The 20,364-nt window shown below is 44.0% G+C and overlaps 1 protein-coding gene across 1 annotated transcript in view; it reads left to right on the top strand.

Moving 5' to 3' along the window:
- Positions 1-965: 965 nt before the first annotated feature.
- The window catches only part of DCAF1 (DDB1 and CUL4 associated factor 1), a 50,776-nt gene continuing 31,377 nt past the window's right edge, over positions 966-20,364 (top strand). Inside the window, exons 1-9 of the mRNA XM_084292875.1 lie at positions 966-1,089; positions 5,194-5,311; positions 9,604-9,680; positions 10,404-10,477; positions 11,514-11,627; positions 13,520-13,657; positions 14,513-15,016; positions 16,225-16,326; positions 18,423-18,581. Coding sequence (XP_084149001.1) covers positions 5,202-5,311; positions 9,604-9,680; positions 10,404-10,477; positions 11,514-11,627; positions 13,520-13,657; positions 14,513-15,016; positions 16,225-16,326; positions 18,423-18,581 — 1,278 coding nt within the window. The 5' untranslated portion in view covers positions 966-1,089; positions 5,194-5,201. The remainder of the gene's footprint in view (positions 1,090-5,193; positions 5,312-9,603; positions 9,681-10,403; positions 10,478-11,513; positions 11,628-13,519; positions 13,658-14,512; positions 15,017-16,224; positions 16,327-18,422; positions 18,582-20,364) is intronic.

Raw genomic sequence — 20,364 nt, 5'->3', positions numbered from 1 at the left:
CCCACGATGGGCCCACGGGCACTGCAGGTGAGCGCCAGGGTGCGAGGGAGGAGAGCACCCCACAGCAGAGGTTGAACTGCCAGAGCACATGACGGTTGAACTGAGCTCCACTGCACTGCTGGAAAATATCCTCCATTCCCCAGTGCAGGTCCCCAGACGTCTGACCTCCCGCCTGATTCATGCAGTCCCCTGCCTGGGGCATGGGAGTTGCAGAGAAACGCCCTGGTTTACGAGCATTTTGGCAGGGCAGGTCCAGACCCTCTCAGCAGCTTGGCTCCTGGCACTGTGCTCATCTCCAGATGCTGCCAGGGAACGGACCGGGTGCTGTGCGCGGTCGCAGCAGCAGCGTGACACACACGAGTGGGAAAGGGCTGAGCTGCTCCTGGTCTTACTCCTCCCTGCCGTGAGCCACGAAGCAGGATCACCCTGTAGGCGTTGGCGATGGCTGTTGGCTGCTAGGTCAGGAGCTATTCTCTCAGCTACGCTATAGCAGAGGCCAAACTGCAAGTGGCAACGTGTTAAGGAGCCAAGTGGCTGCCACCAGCAGGCAGCTGCATGCAGCGAATGGGGCTGGAGTGCAGTGAGTGGGGTTGAGGTGCAAGAAGTCAGTGCATTGTGTCCATATAGAGCGGTGCAGGAGGTTGGGGCAGGCAGTTAACTCTCCCCAAAGCCTCGCCCTTTGCCCAACGGGCAGCCGCAGGCCGGGAGCCCCTCTGCTTGCTGTGCCCCTCCTGAGCCCCACGCCTGGGCTCAGCCCTCACTTGTTTTACCCAGCAGCTGCGCCCGCTACACCACCCCGGGAACTACAACTCCCAGCCTCCTCCGCGCCGCTCACTGCGACAGAGCGCATGCGCGGAGTCCCCCCCTTTGCGCCGCGCGGACTCAGTTTCCCATCATCCCCCCGCGCCAGGCCTCCCCCTCCTCGCCCTCCCCGCGCCGCCGCCGTGACGCGCCCCGCGCGGTGACGCGCAAAGCGTGTGCCCGCCACAGCAGTCGCGGCCGCCGCGGGGAGCGCGGGGCCGAGCGCAGGGGCCGGGGGCAGCGGCGGCGGCGGCGGCGACCGCGACCCCGGAGGGGGGCGTCGGGCAGGTAAAGAGAGGCGGGAGGGAACAAACGGGGCCGGGCTGGACCCAGCGGAGCCGGGTTGGGACAAACGGGGCCGGGCCGGGCCTGGGGCTGAGGCCTCCGGGCCGGGCCGGGCCGGGTGAGGGGCGCCTGAGGGGGGTGAGGGGGAGGTGGGGGAGGGGCGCGCGGCACGGCCCGGCCCGGTGCGGGGCCTCGCGTCCTGCTCTTCACCACCCCCCACCCCCCTCCCGGCCGTTGTGCCGGGTGGCGGCAGCAGGGGGCGGCTCCCGAGCCTCGTGCCCGCCCCGGCAGCTCGGGCACGGCGCCGGGCCTGCGGGCAGGGCACGGGGCCTGGGGGCTTAACCAGGCCTCGGGGGTGTTGTGGATGTGAAGGCGCTCGCAGCGCTGCGGGAGGTTTTGAGGGGGGTGCTGGAACAGCGGGCAGCCGGGGGTTAAAGGGGGAGGGTCAATAAATAGGGACTCCCCCCCTGGAGCTCCTCTCAGGTGCAGTAAGGGAATGGGATTTCCCTTCCCCATCGCTCGGGGAGATTGGGGTGATTGGGGCAGGCTCCCTTCCCGCAGTGAACCTCAGCGCTGACAGCTCGTGACGCTCCACGTTAACTTTGGCATGGTTGTTCCAGGCTCAACAAGTTGAGGCAAATAGCTGACTTGCACCTCGTCTGTTTAAAGGATAACTGTAATTAGTAGAAGAGGTTTTTTTCTCTTTGAAGAATTCTTCACGTTAAAGGACAAACAGGTTTGCTGATTCGCTTGCTGTGCGTTTGGTTAGGTTCCGATTGCTGAGTTGTTAATTCTCCCGTATGGGGTTATAGCGATTACATTGGATTTCCCACCTATATCGTCTCCTTTGCTGTACTTAAACTCATATTTAGGTAGAATATGGAAGTTGATTATTTAAGCCAGGTCAAGCTATAGTTACTAGAATTTGAGTTGGCTTTATACATGTGGGTGTACAAATCCTCTTGTAGTTTTTGTCCACGCACAAACTTAAACGTGCACTCTTTCTACAAAGATGATTAAAATTGTTTTTTTTTTTGCTAAGTTAGTGTTTCTGGTCTTGCTATGTGACTCTTCTTTGACTCTTATTTTCCATTTAAACCAAGGCATGGATTTTCAGCTTGTTTCCCAAGTAACCAAGTTGTCTGTAGACTTTCAGATTTAACAAATCTATTTTCACCTAAGCATTTTTAAGTGTCAAACTTCTTATCTGTACTGTTCAGAACCTTACAGTCCTTCTCGTGAGCATGACGTGATCAATAAGTGAGTGGCCTGCAGTGTTCCTGTGGTCAGTGAGGAACAAAAGGGTGAAGCTGAACTGCTTGAACTGTACTGAGCCCTTATCGAGGTCTGTGGTCAGAGGCCACTGGGAGTCTTATTCCTGGGTTGTGCAGAGGTGTCTGAGGCTTCATGTCAGTGCTTCCAAGTTTCAGCAACACTTTATCCTCAATAACCTTTTTCTCTTTTCTGTCAAGCTTTTACATCTTCGTTCAGAAGAGTAAAATGTTCCCAAAAACGCCGCTGTGATGCTGGAATGCTAACTGGTATTTGGCATTAAAGCGGCGCTGTGCGGTGCCCTGTGCGCTGACAGAGGTGTGTGGATTTTTAGTGCGAGTGTTTGCAGTGAGTCACTGCCAGGGTTGTAAATGTTTGTCCTTTGTCCAAGTCAAATCCCTTGAGTAACTCCTTGGTTTTGTTTACACCAGTTCTATCGGATCTAAATATGACGTTTTGTCAGTAGTAGTTTTAGGAAAAATAAAACATTACAACCACTGGCCTATTAGATAAGGTAGTTGAAATTTGTAGTAGAGGGTGATTTTTTCAGAACTTTTTTTTTGTTGTTGTTTTGAATGATGGATTTGAGTCCATCCCTGTTCTCCTAGTTCCTGGAAAGCAGTTCAAGGTTGTGTGAGTTCAGCAGCTTGTCCAGGGGAAGCAGAGCTCCCCTACAGGCCTTCCTGGCCAGCAGGTTGGGGACATCGGTGACATTTAGCAGTCAGTTCGTGCTGTTTGTGGTCTTGTCCTTTCTGCAGGGTTCTTCACTTTGGTTTAAGGTGGGATTCTTGCCAGAAGTGAGCGCGGCAGGAGTCGCTTTGATTCTTGTACTTCCAAAGGCACTCACCTGCCATAATATTCCATCCATGTAGATCTTACAGCTCCGGAGGTAGGTTTCTGTCATTGCTGCTCCTGGCAGCGCCACCTGGAGCAGTCAAATCTCTTCAGGCACGCCCGTGTGGAGGGTGGCAGGTCTGTGCTTTAGGTTTATTGCAGGGAACGGCTGTGTACCCACACCGGCCGTTTGGACACAGGGTGTGCTGTAAGTGAGGCGATGCTGCGGGCTGCAGGGCACCCAGGGCTGCCCCGCGTGTCCCAGGGGACAAGGCGAGCGTTTCCCCGATCTTCCTGGCTGGAAACTGTTCACCTGTTGCTGGTATTGCTAAAGCAGAGCTGCTCACTTCCTAGCTGGAGCAATTAGGAGTTGTTAGGGGGAGCAAGCTGCAGTGAGCTGTTCTGCAGGTTGCTGAAGAGCCGGTACTGGCCTTATGCAAGCTCTGGGGTCACAGGGTGTCTTTCTCTGCATGCCTCGGGTATAGAAGGAAGGTGGAGGCATGCTGAAACTCAAATGTTTTTTTCTGTGATACTTCAAAGCTGAGAAATGCTGCTGGCAAGTGTTGCAGTGCTGAAAAATGGTACGGACCTTCCTGAGCTGGGGATAGCTTTCCTTGTTGGAGGTGTTGCATTGTCCGTGTGTGCACGGTCTCGGCGTGCTTTGTTGCCTGCACTCAGGGAGTGCTTTTGCCAAAGCAATTTCTGCACATGCATCAAATTTCCCAGTCTAATTCTACGGTGAACAAATAGTGAATTCTCTAGATAAGATTGTACTGACTTATCACTCAGAAAACATCACCTTTCTGTATGCTTAGGTGTTTTTTTGTTAGCATATGCTCGTTTTAAGCACTACTTATTAAAGTAGTGAACTTCCGACTCTACCTTATCGTTGCGGGGTTATTCTCAGAGTCTTTGGGTTGATGATTTTTGCTCGGTTTGTGCCTATTTTCACTCCAGCTGGGTGGCCTTCCCTTGGAGGCTCCCCCGAGCTGAGCAGCCGCGGTACGTTCCTGCGGAAGCACCTATGGGATGGAGGCAGAGCTGCAGGGAGCTCACCTGTTCCCTGGGTGAGGAGAGGCTGCCAGCGAGTTAGAGTCACAGGGATCCCTTTCAGAGTGAACCTGCTGCAATTGTACGTGTAACTACGTTGAGCTGTGGTTGTCTCTTCTTTGGCTGATTCCTGAATATGTATTTCAGGGGTTTATGCATATAAAACTGCCCCAAAAATGGCCTGACTGTATTTAACAAGGTTTTAGAAAGTTCCCTCTCTGCATCAGTTGTGACAAATGGATATTTAATCTTACAGCAGACAGATGTTGGCCATATGACAGCTAATGAAATGCTTGAATGCTTAAGGGCATGGCATTGTTTTGAGACTGATCGTGTTCTAGTTTGATCTGTTGATGTGTCAGTGATTAAAAAAAAGTCTACTAGAAGAAAAGTTGACACCTGGAAATTTGGCGGCTTAAACAGAACCCTGAGTGAGAGTTCCCTTCGTGAGATGGTACCTTCACAAGGCACTCGGTGCTTTCGCTGCTGTCCTGCGGGTCACAGGCCACGTAACCTGCAGTCACAGCACTGACTGTAACTTGCTGCCCTCGCTCTGCTGTTTCATGAATAAATCTTGAGCAAGAGCAGGGGCCTAGCTCAGGCCTCCCTGTGGAGGTGGGGTTGAGCAGCTTCGGTGCCAGGCGCGTGGCGAGGCATGTGTGCTGCCCTCGTGGTCAGGGTTGGCATGCACCAGTTATGACTTGTGCTCAGTGTGCACGCATTCTTTATTCTTTAGGCAAAGCACCAGAAGGAAACTTCCAGCTTTCTGGGTGAAGTTCAGCGCTTTTTTGGCGCTTCTCTTCCTCACTCCTTGTTGCTGAGTATTTACTTGCCTCTTCCAAGTGGCTTTTGATCTTTGATTTAGGTTATTTCAACGAATATAGTAAAATTGTGTGGGATTTCTTGCTCATCTTCCTGCTTATTTTGTTGTTGTTTCTTCTGCTGCCTTAGGCTAAGCCATGACTTCAGGATCTGGTCATGTGGACTCCAAGGCTGAGCTCACTACTTTGCTGGAGCAATGGGAGAAAGAACACGGCAGCGGGCAAGACATGGTGCCTATTCTCACCAGGTGAGTTCCATTACATAAACTCCTAAATCTGAATATCAGAAGTTACCACAGAGCAGCTTTTACCATGTTTGTGCTTGAAGTTTTTACGTACCCAATAAACTGTTGGTAATTAACTTTCTTTGGCTAGAAAATTGAACTATGACTTCAGTGTTTAATTTTACATATGACTTAAGAATTTTATATTGCAAAGATCTTGAGCATTCTTCTTCTAAAACATAAATTTAATTCTCTGGGTTAATGAAAGTCTGGGGAATCGTTACATGGATGAAATAACTTCAGGATGCGCACCTGAAACTTGTGAAATGTTGATGGAAACAAATCTACAAGAATGTTGTTCCTTCAGAGTGATGGTACGAGGTTTGTGGTGGACCTGACTTTGGTTAGTTTATGCACCATTCATCAGAAGGCATCTTTTGCTCCAAGAGGAACGCTCAAAATATCAATTGTAGTTTCCCAAGCTAGACCTCTCAGGGATAGACTGATAATATCCTTACTATAACTGGAGCTCCGCAGAGGTTCCACCCACCTCCTCCTCACCCCTCTGCCCTCAGACCTGTAGCCTGCCTGGTCCCCGCAGCAGGACTTACTGTGCTAACTGGCTATGGGGAATGATCCAGGTTTCGGTACCGCACTGCTCTGCGGTGTTGGGATGGACACCTCAGTGCACAGATTCTGAGCTGGCACTGGATGGAAATAGCAGAAATCTGCTGGAGCTTCTTTGCACAGATCTGTCGTTCCTCACCTCGTGGTTGTATCTTGTTCTTTTGACTGTGTTTTAAAAATAACAGTACGGAAGAGGAAGATGAGCAGCAAAAAGATCCTGAACGCTTACTGTGTAGGTCTCCTAAAAATCAAGACATATTTTGGTGTTTCTTTGTGTATTGCTATCTGATTTATGTCTTGAAGGACACATATGTTACACTTCCAGGCTTTTTGTTGCAGCACCAGAAATTTAATATATTCTAAGAAATATGAATTCAGCATGTATTTTCTTCCGTTGATAGCAGTCTGGCACTCTTTACTCCCTCAGCTCCTTGAGTTCCCTACATTATTTATGCCCAAACAAATCTGGTAGTTCTCCTTTGGTTCTGCTGAAGGGTTTACGTGCAGCAGGCAGGGTGACTATGGGTGGTAAGAGCTGGGGCATTTTGACTTCAGTGGAGGTAACACAGATTCATTTAAGGTAGATCACAAGGGGATTGCAGTGCTTCAGGTGTCAGTGGAAGCTGTCTGTCTGTTTGGAGTCCTGGGTTTTAGATATGGCATATATTTAAAAAGAATTTGCTGGAAGAGGTGCGAGGGATCCTCCCCAGCTGGAGCTGGTGCCTGGAGGCCCAGCGGTGTTCCTGCATGTTGTTTGAGACTGACGGCAGAGGAAGCTGTGGTCGTGCTTGTTGGTGAGTGACGTTTTTCTACTTCCTTCTGAACTAGTTAGAGGAAAAACTTCCCTGTGTGGACGGGGGCCTGTTAAAATGTGATTCAGAGGCAGCATATGTGAGAGTGCAGCAGTGTTTGGACAGTAACAGGAACACTGAGGGGTCGTAGGCCACAGGTGAATTATTGCTTCTAAATAAGCCAGTTTTCTGGGTTAACAAACTCGTGTGTCAGTCAAAGAAATTGCTCGGGAAGCAGTGTCAGCAAACAGCAGATTTTTCGACAAAATAAAGATACTTTTCAAAAAATTGTGAATTGAAACCATCCTGCAAGAGCCATGGTTTGTAGGGTGGGCACAGGTCATGTTGAACTGTACTGGAGAGTCCTGGGGGTTGGATCCTTCCCAGCATCCCAGGAGCCCCTTACGTAAAGGGACTAACGCAGCAGCTCAACATTTTATGTTCTGGCGTCACTTGCACAAATGATGGCGCAGAGCAGCATTAGGGCTCTTTATGCTATGCCATTTACATCAGCAGGAGTGTTGCAAGGTTTATGTACTTCTGTCTACTTCCTTCTCCATCCCCAAGTTGAGCCTTATGTTTGTGGCAAGTGAAGATGAGGATCTGACAGTTTTCAAAGACTCTCTGCGAAGGCAGTTGTAAAGGGTTTGGCAAAAAAATTGAAAAAGCCAAAAGCAGGAGCGAAGACCACTTACTGCCTGCATAGAGACTAGATCTTGTCCCCAGATTCAAATGGGAAGAGAGCTGATATTTTATCGGGTGAATAAGGGAAATCCTGAAACCTGAGTGAAAGCCCAGTGTTCCTGTGAATTGTTTTTTGTTAAAGCCCTGTGTGTCAAGTGCCTGTTTTAAGAGGTGGGAATGAGCTTTGTTGGTTTGTCCATCCTGGAGTAATAGGAGAGTTGAATAAGCTGTTGATCTAGACAGATTCATCCAAGTCACTTTACAGTTACTCTTTGTGTGCTAGGAAGGTATTATATGTGAGCTTAATCTTACTTGTTTTCTATTTGAAAGTCAGTTTTAAGGAGGCAATGCTTTATTTTGATCAAATGATTGTGCCTAATTGTCTCAACAAACAAACTCTGTAATCAGTGATTTGTGTGCCCGTTCTGTCTAGGCTGCGATAATGTTGTCATCCCTGGAACCGCTCAGCAGCTTCAGCTGGCACGCTGCTTGGCTGCCTACCTAAGCAGGACGGACTGATGGGAATGTTAAGCTCACTGTCTGTGCTGCTTGCCAGTCCTTTCTGGCACACGTTCAGCATGCTGATTATCACCTGAAAAGAGCGAACAAATCTAGGATTCAGGTTCCTGACTCCCAGTTGTCTGGCAGCAGGTACCCCTCAAGCTATTAGATCCCATGGAAAAAAAAAAAAAAAAGAAGAGCTGGCAGCAGAGTGTTTAAGTAACCAGCTTTTGCCAGAAATCCGTGAGAGCTCGAGCTGTGCCACCTGTTAGCAAGGGATGCAATTTGCATCTCTTCACATTCAGGCTTACTGAAAGTAAATATTAGAACCACACAGGGTAAACAGTTTGAAAGTTAATTCTTCTATCAGAGACAAGCAAGGAAGTTCTTTGCTCATCCCCAATAAGCTAATTTGGTGTTTCTGCAATCTGCGCAGGCTTCATAACACCTTCTGCCCTTCTGGCAAGTCAGCGTAGTTCACAGAGGTGTGGATCTGAGTGTGTGTTTGTCTCTGATTGATCCTGGCATCACAGGATATTTTTCTGGAATTAACAGGAATGAAACAGAAGTCAGTGGCCTTCTGTAAGTGAGATCCCCTGCAAAAGATGAATATTTTTCCAGGGATTGCTGCAGTGTTCCAGTAATTTTCTGTCCTCTATTAAAAAAACAACACTTGTCTTTAGGTCACTAGCTTGTAAGGTCTGTTGATGTAAGGTCTCACCTCTGCACAGCCTGTGAGTTCTGCACCCCTCTTTAGACTTCAGTGGAGGGGAGGAAATCAGGTTTTATACTGAGGAAATGAGACTGATTTGCTCGTGTTTTTTGAATGCTGCTCTTTATTTCACCTCAAACTGCTTGTGTTTCTGCTTTAACACTTCTTGGAGAAAGATGGTAGAGGACTGTGGGATTATTTATTGCTTTACTATTAGATATTCTCCCTCTTTTTGATTTTGTTTAAATAAGGAAATTAATTATTTTTTATTGCTCGTTCTAAGTGAAGTGGAGCATGGGGTTCTGTTAGACAGGACTGTTTAATGCATTTTGAAGGTCTATGAATAGGAAACTGGATGAGTTTCTACTTGCACTATCCTTAGTAGTAACTGACATACCAAAAGGTTGAGCTTGTAGCTGAAGGGGTAAGCTTAACAGAGATTGCATAACATTACGTTAAATATTATTACACATTTCTATTAAAAATTAATAGATGACAACATAAATGTTCAACATGACAACATAAATGACAACGTAAGTAGTTCAAATGGGTGCCTCTGCACAGTCCAAATAGGAAGGAGGACTGAATCACCTGTTCAGGACTTACCCTACTGCAATAGAGGGGCTGTGATGGTGAGAAGTGCTACTTGAGCCCCTTAGCTCTTGTAGTTCTTCACCGTAAGTGTTGCAGAACATCACTGTGACTCTGACATGGGTAAATCAAAGATATTGGTTCCCCCAGAGCATCATGCTTATGCATCACTGGGATGTTGACATGGGTTCAGCATGTTTTGAAGGGTTGGTGAAGAATAAGATACTAGAGGCAAGTCTCTTTTCCTCACTCTTCTGAGCAGACAGTGAAATCCCCTGGTAACACCAAATGCCATTCAAATGGAAGCTGATGAGCTGTTTGAAAACACTGACAAAGAGGCTAAAATGAGGATCTGTGTGCTGGAACAAGACAGAACGGATTGGGTTCATTGCATGTTGTTCCTTCTGTAGGATGTCCGAGCTGATTGAGAAGGAGACTGAAGAGTACCGCAAAGGGGATCCAGACCCATTTGATGACCGACACCCGGGTAAGACATTTGGAATGGTTTTGGCAGCCCTAGCACAATATCAGCTGGTACCTAGTGATTTGTATATAAAAGTAAGCAAAATCTAGCTTGAATGTGTCTACTGCTGCTCAAGGTCTGATAACTGCTTTTGCACTGAGTCTGTTCTGTAGTGCTGATAACTGGCATCTTTTGATGTTTGCTGCAATATTTTGAGGCCCTGGGTAGAGTTTTGGAAGAGTATTTCAGGGGTTAACTTATGAAATAAGGGTACAGTTGTGTTAGTAAGTTATAGTTGGTTTGATGTACTGGGTGTGAGACAGAGAGGACAGTCTTAGATTATCTTGAATTTGTTGTTCAATAAGTGATTTGCAGCAGTTTCATGTAGCTTCTGTTGCTTTTTATCGTGTTATCCTTAATTTGTGGGTTGTCTTTTGGGGTTGTGTGTATGTGACTTATTTCCACGTTACTGAGACAGTTTGTTTATATCTTCACCGTCTATAAAACTAACAATGCAACACTGTTGGACCACTTTGATGTGTTGTGCTTTGACCAGTAGACGTTTTGAGGAGGTAATGCCTACAATAAAAAATGTTAGCTTGGTTAATAATTTATGACTACTTCTATCATTTTCTTTCTGAGAAAGGTCCTGCTAACTAGATTATTCCACAATCAGTTTGAAGACAGTAGTTTAGTAACGATCTTGAAGTCTCAAATTAGATGAGTCTTTTCCTGCTTCTTCTACAGGTCGAGCAGACCCCGAGTGCATGTTGGGTCACTTACTACGGATACTTTTCAAGAATGATGATTTCATGAATGCGGTAGGTTTGCTCTGAGAACTACCTCTGTCAGGTGTTCCTTACACCTTATGTTTTTTGTTTACTTTGTGCTAGTTGATATCAGTATTTGTGCCTGTTTAATATTAATTTTGGTGGTGGTGGGACTATTTCTTCCGTAGCAGTGGCTTTTTAAGTGTATTTAAATGCAACTTGCTCGCTACGGTTGAAGTGACCCAAGGAAAGGGGAGTTCATGAGCTGTTCAGGAGTACTGAAATGTGCCTGGTAACAATTGAGTTAGTTCTTCTCAAGGTTTATCAATCTCTTTAAAGAAAGTTTTAAAAGCATAATTAATTTGTGTAATGGAAAGTAATACCAGTAATTCCAGTGCCTTGTCTCCAAACACTTGGAAATGCTGGACTGCCTGTAAGAGCATCTTATACCAGCTCTAGGGCGCTCAGGCAGAGGATTTAGAGGCAACTCTGTCTTTCCTCTTGTGCTGCTATATTCTAATATGAGTTAATAGCTAGAACTTCGGTTGCCCTCACCTCAGTGCAAACACCTGTATCAGTACGTGTTTCTGTAAGGGTTCTGCCAGGTTGTTTGCATGTGGCCTTCTGCCTTAAACTGTGAGTGATAAGCAAACATAGATGTCATTAAAGATGTGTATTTTTCAATATGTTTAACTTTTAATTATTTTAATAATTAAAAGTTAAACATATCGAAAATTTTTAATAATTTTAATTTTTTTCAGCTATTAGCTTTGCATATTTACACTATTATTGTTTGTTATTATAATTGTTATTATATAACTTTTTTTAGGCATTAGTCTTTACAAATCACTTCAGGATAGGTTAGTGAACAGCAGATTAGAGAGGAATTCTGTTTGTCAGAGGAATTATTTCAACTTTGGAAGCGCTGAAGAGACCAGGTTAACGGGTTAGTCATTTGTAGGTTCAGGACTTACATACTGGCACTTCTTGCTCTCTCATTTTGCTGATGTGTGAATTTGTAAGGACTTCAGTGCACCGGTTTTGGTCAGTTGAATTTCAAACCAATGCTCTTCCTGATCTTCTCTAGCTAGTGAATGCTTATGTGATGACAAGCAGAGAACCTCCGTTAAACACTGCTGCCTGTCGGCTTCTTCTGGATATCATGCCAGGACTGGAAACTGCTGTCGTCTTTCAGGAAAAGGTATTGTTTACACTGATGCTTGGTTTATTAGCTTGGTGTATTATGTACTCCAACAGTTCCTCCCACAGGAGAAACCAGTAAAAAAGAACATTGAAATCCTATCTCTGCGAGACAATCTGTTTAGTCTTATTCATGGGTTGGGGCTTTTTGATGATGGCTTGTTCAGCTGATCAAATCTTGGGTATTCTGCAGCTTGTAAGTTAAAATAGGACTGGTTAAAACAGCAGATTAATGTTATGGGAAATCTTGTACTTTGAATTGTTGTTTTATAGGCCTATGAATGGAGCAGGCTGTATAGAATGTTAATACCTGCTGGTAGGACTCTCACCAGGTAATTCAGAACTACAGCAGAGCAATAGCATTATTCGAGCTAAATGATAAGCGAGTCATACTTTAACTAAGCAGTCTAAAATCCATGTGCTTCATGGGGATTATCTGGAATTGCAATGGACAGCTGAATCAGACTTCTGTATGTTGGCAAGCGTGGTTTTTGAAGGAACGTACAAAGACAAGAGGAAGTAGATTTCACTCCTGAGCCCATTTTCTTCATTTGTAGAACTAACGTACTTTTCTGAAGTTTGAAAATCAGATAATGTGAACTCCAAGGCACAGTAAAAAGGAAGGAATAATGTGCTCCCTTTCTGAAGGAGTGAATTTAATTTGATGTGGTCTTTGTGGTCTGCCCAAAGGCTAGGGCTTTGAGACTTTGAGGCAAAAAAAGCTAAAATGACAGGTTCCCTATTTGTGGAGAATATAGTTTTTGTTGAGGCACAAACTTTGTAAACCAAAATTAAATTTTAAAGGTAAATTTCGCACTTAGGGGCTTTTCTTTTCACTAGAGAATATATAGTTCTATTCTGTTTTTTTTTGTGTGTGTTCCTGTGTGTAGGAGGCTTTAGGTCAGATAACAAATTTCTATTTGAAGAGTGTACAATTCTGGTCATAAAGAGGCCCTCTAGCGGCCAATGGCTTTCACATCTCATCGATTTTTTTTAATGACTTAAGAGCAGTTTAATAATAATGCAATTTTAATTAAGTATAGAACAGGCAACTCTTTCAAAATTTGTATGCTGATGGGTCTCATTGAAATTTGTCTATTCATTATTTTTAAACATTTATTGTATTGTACCCGCGGCACAAATTTATGCTCAAGATTCGTGTCACGCTAATGAAGAGTTATGATACGATGTTTCAAAATTGGATCGTGATTTGGAGGAAAACGTGTTTAACTTTAACATATAGTCTTTTAATTGCCTGTTTAACACTTGCTCAGCCTTGTTAAGAAAAATTGTGTGGTAGACAGTTCAAACACTGAGTTTTGCTGTTAAAAATATAAACAATATTTAACATTATGATTTCCATATGTATGGATTGCTATAACTGCATGCATTCCTTTATTCTCCAACCATTATGGGTTTATGACTGAGGATTATTTTTTTTTTTTTTGGTGAGCAGTAGTGTAAAGACATCCTTTGGCACGAGGTAACTTGCTTGTTTAAGTGACTTTTCAATTTGGCTCTAGTAAGCTGTTAGAGAAATGGAAGAAATTTACCAAAATTCTGTTTTACTGGGTGAAAATTCAGCACTGCTTCTTTGAGATCTACTAAATTGCTAGAGTTCTATATTAGCAAACCTTACAGGAGCTGTGGATTTGTTTTTTCGCTAATCCTGATTCTAAATATCTAATGCCTGGAAATATGTTTATGCATCTTAAAATACTTTTTTTTGCTTCCAAGTATTTTAAGATTTTGATTCATGACATAATTGGTAGGAAATCTACCTTGGTCATTACGTGGGGTAGGGAGAATTACCAACAGGTGTTTACACTGGGACCAAAGGAAGAAAAATGAAGTGTAATTGTTGGAATTGCTTTCTTATTTTCTTCATTATAGGAAGGCATAGTTGAAAATCTCTTCAAGTGGGCGCGAGAGGCTGATCAGCCCCTAAGGACCTACGCAACAGGGCTGCTAGGAGGAGCTATGGAAAACCAGGATATTGCTGCGAATTACAGGGATGAAAATTCACAATTGGTAATGATACCTCGATGCATGTTTTCCTTTAGAGAACAGATACCTCTTTTTCTGTGTGTGTGTGTGGTGGAGTTCACATTTAGAAATCAATGGATGATTTTGCAGTGGTTATAATAATACCTGTAAGAGTCAGTAGCTCATGCTTTCCATCCTTTCCTGACCGTGAATTTGCTGAGGAAACTTTGCATCCATTAACGATTGCATGTGGTGGTTTCTGTATGGAGCAGAGACATTGAAATGCATGGTAAATCAACACAGGGACAACTTTAATATGAAATTTTATTATAATTAGACACTTTTATTTTAAATCCTTCCCCAGTATGATGTTTATCAGCAATTGAGATGACTTTCAGAAGAAAGTAGGCTAAGCAAATTTGGCTCTCAGGACGGTGCACAGCATGTCATTTACAGTGTGTCAAACCATAGGCTAATTCTTCTAATTCTTGCACAGTTAAGGCCTTTAGAGCAGATGTGAGCCTTTAGCTTTTGTAGACCTGCAATTTTTCAAAGCTGCAGCTTCACAAGGAAGCATTGCCCTTATCCCAGGCTACGTGGAGATGATGGAAGAATGTTGCAAGATGGTGTGTGGTTCTCTTAGCACCACGATAGCTCATCTGCTCTTAATGGCTTTCAGGTCCTTTCTCTCTCCTTTGGGAAAGTGGGTGATGATTTATTAGAGTAAAAAGAATTGGGATTGTCTTAGGCACTTTGAAATCATTATTTCTCTTTGCAAACATGCACTTCCTGCCTACTATTCTATGAAGTAGAGTTGTTTATATGGTAACAGCAAAAATATGGCCAGTGTGGGTTGTATGATGGAATTGGGTTGTCATGCATGCTTCTTTTGTGAAACAGGTAGCTTTGGTGCTTCGACGGCTACGAGAGCTACAGGTTACTGAAATGACTACAAAACAAGAAAACAAGCGTCCCAGTCCTCGGAAAGTGCCATCAGATCCTCTGCTGCCTCTAGATGAAGAGGCTGTGGATATGGATTATGGGGAGATGGCAGTAGATGGAGAGCAAGAAGAAGTGGCTGGGGATATGGAGATCTCCTTTCATCTCGATTCAAGTCACAAGACCAGTAGCAGAGTCAACTCTGCTACAAAGCTAGACGATGGGGGACTGAGGAAAAGCAAATCAGGGAAACAGCATGAACGAGATGGATTCCGGAAGGCCAAGCAAAAGCTGGGCTTCTCTGCTTCAGAACCAGAGCGGATGTTTGTTGAACTGTCCAACAGCAGCTGGTCAGAAATGTCCCCGTGGGTGATTGGCACTAACTATACACTTTACCCTTTGACCCCCGCCATAGAGCAGAGGCTAATTCTTCAATACCTGACTCCCTTAGGGGAGTACCAAGAGGTGAGCATATGAGGGTGGGAGGACTCTGGGCGTGAATTCTCCTGACAGAACTATTGGTGGTATTCCGGGAAAAAGTTTTGAGGACTACTCTATCACTTGTTGATACTTCCTGGTGTGGTTAAGATCCTTTCCTGAGCTATTGTTGATTTTTCAAATTGAGGAGGTCATTAATTTAAATACTACCTAGCAGATAATGCTCAAAGCTGAACTCAGCAGGTGTGTGGTCTGGTATTAGAGCATGGCACTGGGAGTTTTATTCCTGGCTTCTGTTAACTTGTAGCGATTGTTTACATGATAGAGGATAAGTCGCTTTGTTTGAAATGCGTACCTTTTTTCTGATTACTCTGGGGAAGTTAATAGACTCCAGCATTAAAAATCTGAGGAAGCAGTGGGATTTTGAAATTCTTTCTGAAATGGCTTGTATAACCTCTGCAGCATTTCTCATTAGAAATGGCAGTGCCTGTGCTATGTAGGTGCTTTTGAGAGCTGTTGTTACTTGGACAAAATAGTTGAGCCATGTCAGATTTACCAGTGTGTCTCCTTTTCCCATTGTTTTAAATCATAAGCCTCAATTCAGCATAAGTCTGCAGACCACCTTTATCTCTGTTTAATCATTTGTAGGTGGTTTAACTTAATTTGAGATGCAACAAAGCAATGCGGTTTGGGTTTGCCGTATATGTTGTGTGTGTGCACATGTGTGCCTTGCTTCTGTGAGACCCAAAGAACCCGTTATCCCCCTGATAGCCTGCATGCTGACCGGATCACTTCATGGTAATAGGATGTAAAAATAGGAATTAATACCATAAAGCTGTTACTCAAAGAATTATGCAAAGGGTTTTGGTTTGTTGCCCTGCTCTCCTGTTTTTTCTGTTCAGTTGTTGGGTAGTTGTCTTTGCACAGATGGAAAGTGGAACCTATCGCCAGGGTGGTATCTGTGTGGACTTGCCACAGCCGCACTTGAAGGAGTGTCTTAAGATTTCCGTGTGGCAGCTGTCATGCACCTTGCTGCAGTCAGCAGATGTATTACAAGAGGTCTGTTAACCTTTATTGCTTCCTATGGATGGAGCTGGTTACCACTGACCTCTCATAACAGGTATCTGCCAGTAGGGGAAAACTGGGGGTTTGAGAGAGTTGAAAAAACAAAAACAAAACAGACCTTGAACGTCCCATGAAACATTCAGCCAGCATCTCCATCTGATTTTTCTCAGCTACTGCCCATCTTTATGCAACTGGGATCAAGGGAGCTGATGATGTACTACATCGACTTGAAGCGAACCAATGATGTGCTGCTCACTTTTGAAGCCCTTAAGGTAAATTACATTCATAATGCAAAAAAAAAAAAAACATGCTGTCAACACTGGAAAAGCATTGAGTACGTCTGTTGCATGCATGAAGGACAAATGCTCACCTCCTTTAGGCCTGTTTATATCGCGGAGTTCCCTGGGGTTGGAATTGGCTTTGACTCAGCTGCATTGGGTATTTGTTGTTATAACTCCTGAGAGTTAGTTTTTTTTTTTAAATGGGGAGGGATGTTAGTAAAAAGATCTTGTTTGTGGGGGAAGCACCATTAATTTCCTCTGCCATTTGTGTAACTGAAAATGATAAAAATTCCTTTTTTCGATTGAATGCTTGTGTTACTGCTGCCCTTAGATGGCATTCCTGAGTTGTTACACTGCCTGTCCTCACAAGGGACGTTTGTCAGGGGTAAGAAGCATAAAGCGTCCTATTCCTGGAAGCTCCAGCATGACATCTCTGAGCTTGATGTTTGAAATAGAGATTGCTTGCACAAGATTATTGTAGGTTATTGCCCCAACATAAGAAAAAGTACAAAATAACCCTCTTCAATCCAAACCTGCAAGGCAGCAGCACGAGTTAATGTTTTCTGTTTACTCAGATTTTACTGTTTTACTCTTTCACAGTAACTCCTCTGCCTCTGGTATCACCTCCAGTGTCATCTTTCTCTACCTTCCATTGTCACTTGTCTGCGAATTTATTTCCAAGCAGGAGTGTTCCTACAAAAGGTGTAGGTTTCCTCAACCTGGGGTGCAGTTTACAATGGTTCTTATTTCCTCTTAATGTGTTGATAATACAGAAAAGTGTAGTAACCTTCAGTCAGCTGCAGACTTCAGTTTTAACAGTAGCCTTCAACCTCAATTTTGCAAAATTCTCTTTGCCAGCAATATGGCATATACAAAGTGTGAATGCAGACTTGAATATTTCATAGTAAGATAAAAAGTGAGATCATACAGAAAGAATAGGAAATGGCCTATTGCAGAGCAGCTCAGAAATTATACTTCTCTTGTATTTCTTTTGCAAGATGTGTAAAACTAAGTGATAACTGCCATCTTTGCTTTATCTTTCTTTGGTTATTCCTTGATTATGTTACGAGTAAGTAATCCGTATATGGAGCAGCATCTAGTAATATTCCTTATTTGTAACTGATAATGTGCCAAACATGACACGTGGACTTTAAGGTCAAATTTGTTTTTGTCCAAGAAGCTTGTTTAATTCTGTGTACTGACGAGGGAACTCTTCAGACCAAAAAAGAGGAGTCGTTGCTTTTGTAACTGCCAACTCCAGTTCACTGACTGAGTAGCAGTTCAGAAAGTAAATAAAAGCTCTGTATTCTAAAAGGATTGGATTTTTTTGATCTTTTAATCCCTATGTCTGCAGTATCGTTCTCCTCTCTGTGCCTGCCATAACATTCATATAGCCACATAGTGAACTGAATAAGGAACAATGCAGATTAGAGCTCAGTAGCTCACTTCCCCTGCCACCACCCTGCTAATTAATTTTTAGACCAGTTCAGTGTTAATTTAGTTACTCCTTTAATGAATGATAACGCTGGTGCAAGGGAAGGGGCAGAAGTAGATTGGGGAAGAAAGAAAAGACTTGGACAGCATAGGTTTGTGATAGATTAGACTCCACTAGAAAGCAAGAATTTTATTTAGTGACCAGAGTTCATATAAACCCATACCCCAGATTTGCAACAGATGATTAGCTGTGGAGAAAGGGTTACTTACTAGTTCCTGTTAGGTCTGCTGATGATCTCAGCACTGTGCAGCTTCTTCAATTCCTGTCTATAGAGTAGAAATTAATATCTTGGCTTCCTTTAAATTGCACCCTGACAAAAAAAATCAGTCTCTTCAGTGATTAGTCAAGCAAAATAACTGATTAAACTCATGACATTTGTAATAGGAGTACATAATTACTTTATAAACCATATAAAGAGAGTTATACATGGGAAAAATATTACATTCTGCAGTTATATATAATGGGAGGAGGAAATAAGCACGCCATGCTTTGTCCACTTTTTTTTTTCTGCAGTCTGCTTTTCTACAGAGGGAATGTAGAATTAATGATGGCTTGAAAAATTCCATTCTAATCTTCTTTCATGTTTCTTTAGCATTTGGCATCATTGCTGCTGCACAACAAGTTTGCGACGGAGTTTGTTGCTCATGGGGGAGTGCAAAAGTTGCTGGAGATTCCTCGTCCTTCCATGGCAGCCACAGGAGTCTCCATGTGCTTATATTATTTGTCTTACAACCAAGATGCCATGGAAAGGGTAAGACATTCTTTTAACGTAGCTGCAGTGACTTCAGTTGTTTTGATGGACTTAGTCTTCCTACCTGTGTTCAGACAGTGAATAACTATCTCCTAGGCTAAAAAGCAAAGATTCTGGTAAGTGCAGAGGCAATGGAAAGTGCATAGATAACTGTATTTTAGAGTGTTTTGTTGTGAGGATGTAAGTATCCATTCCCAGGGAATGTAACTGAAGACCTCTGTCTTGTTAGCGTTGTCTCAATACCTCCATTCACCCTTTTCACCTTGTTCTCTTTCCCTCCAAAAGAAGGAAGAACTCCTCTTTCTCATTTCTTTCCCTTTCTACCTGTTCCAATGGGTTCCTGTACTTGGATTGTTTTTCCATGCATGGTCCAGGTGTGGATAGCTTCAGTGTTACACGGTGTCTCAGTCAGATTCCAGACAGCAGAGCAATTTCTTTGGTAGTGTTGGCATGCAGCAGAAGACTAATGCAGGTCTGGTCTGCATTATGCAGGGAATCAAGCTAAATGATATCCGTGGCCTGGGCTTATAAATGTTAAAACAGCTGATAATGAAGGCAAGTTCCTCACCTTATATTTTTACATGGGGGAGAGGAAAAAAAAACAAAAAACTAAAAAACATAAAAAGCTCTTCCTGTAAGTTCATTAGAGTTCCTCCAGCAAGGATCTTTTCAGACAGGTTGGTACAGCAGTCCTCCCTTAAGCTTCAGTTTTCCAGGTGCTTTAAATGGTGATTCTGTTTCCCTTTTTTCATACTGGCAGCAACGCTTGCATGCTGAGCTAGGTCTAGGAATTGATCCAGTTTATTCTGTAGTTGTGGCCATGCAGAGGGAAAGGGGGGGGAAATGAACTTAGAGCTTGTAAGCATTAGTGCTGGCACATGGGAGGATCCTGCTCTAAGATTCATTCAAAGCAATTGCAAAGTTGTACCCTTAAGCCTTCTAAATCTACTTTAGGAGTGATGGCTTTTGATTCACAGCCTTTCCTTAAGATTGTCTTTTTTTTTTCTAATTCAGTTGAAAGTGGAAGCAGTTAAAGCAGTAATTTCACGTTTCTGCATACTCTGAGTTACTGATGCTGTCTGAATGTTTTCATTTCACTGGCAGTGGTTGTTTAAGGGCCTAACTGTAGGGATTCTGCTGACGTTTGTGTTCTGCAGACATGTATGAGTGAGCTCAAAAACCTCTCAGTAATCACAGCTGACAGGGCAGTCTATGGGCCTTGTACTGCATCTCCTGTTTGAAGGCAGGAAAGGTGAAATGGGCGTAATGTCCCCCCATTTCTTTCTGCATGTGTCAGAAAGATGGACCCTGGCGGTATGACCTGCTTTGGTGTTTCTCATGAGAAAACTGTTCTTTTTTTCTGCTTGCACTTGCTGTTTGCATGGTGTTTCAGAAGCAAAACCAAAAGCCCTGGCAGGGTGCTGCATGGGGGTTCCTTCTGCTTGACATCCTCAGGCTGGGTCATAAGACCATGTAGCTGTTTGTAGTGATGTTTGTAGTGATGCTCAGACACATTATCCCCAATATCTGCAGATACCTGGTACAGCAGATGGGTGTCATCTGCATTTGCCCAGAATGGTTTTCAGGGGCATCCAGCTTCAGGTGGCAGTCCCTTGCCACTTGGTCTGTGCCAAGCTGCAGTATGAGCATGTCTGACGCCAGCAGAGACAAGACCAAACAATCTGCTAACTGGGCATAAAAGCAGCTGGTGCCAGTACTTCAACTCCCTCCACAATTGCTGTCGGCACCGACCGTGCCAGGGGGTTCCACGTTCCTCATTGTT

This window comes from Netta rufina (assembly GCF_964035555.1).
Source record: "Netta rufina genome assembly, chromosome: 10".
NCBI lineage: Eukaryota > Metazoa > Chordata > Aves > Anseriformes > Anatidae > Netta > Netta rufina.
Note: the sequence above shows the minus strand (reverse complement) of the source record. Positions and strands in the feature narration are given on the sequence as shown.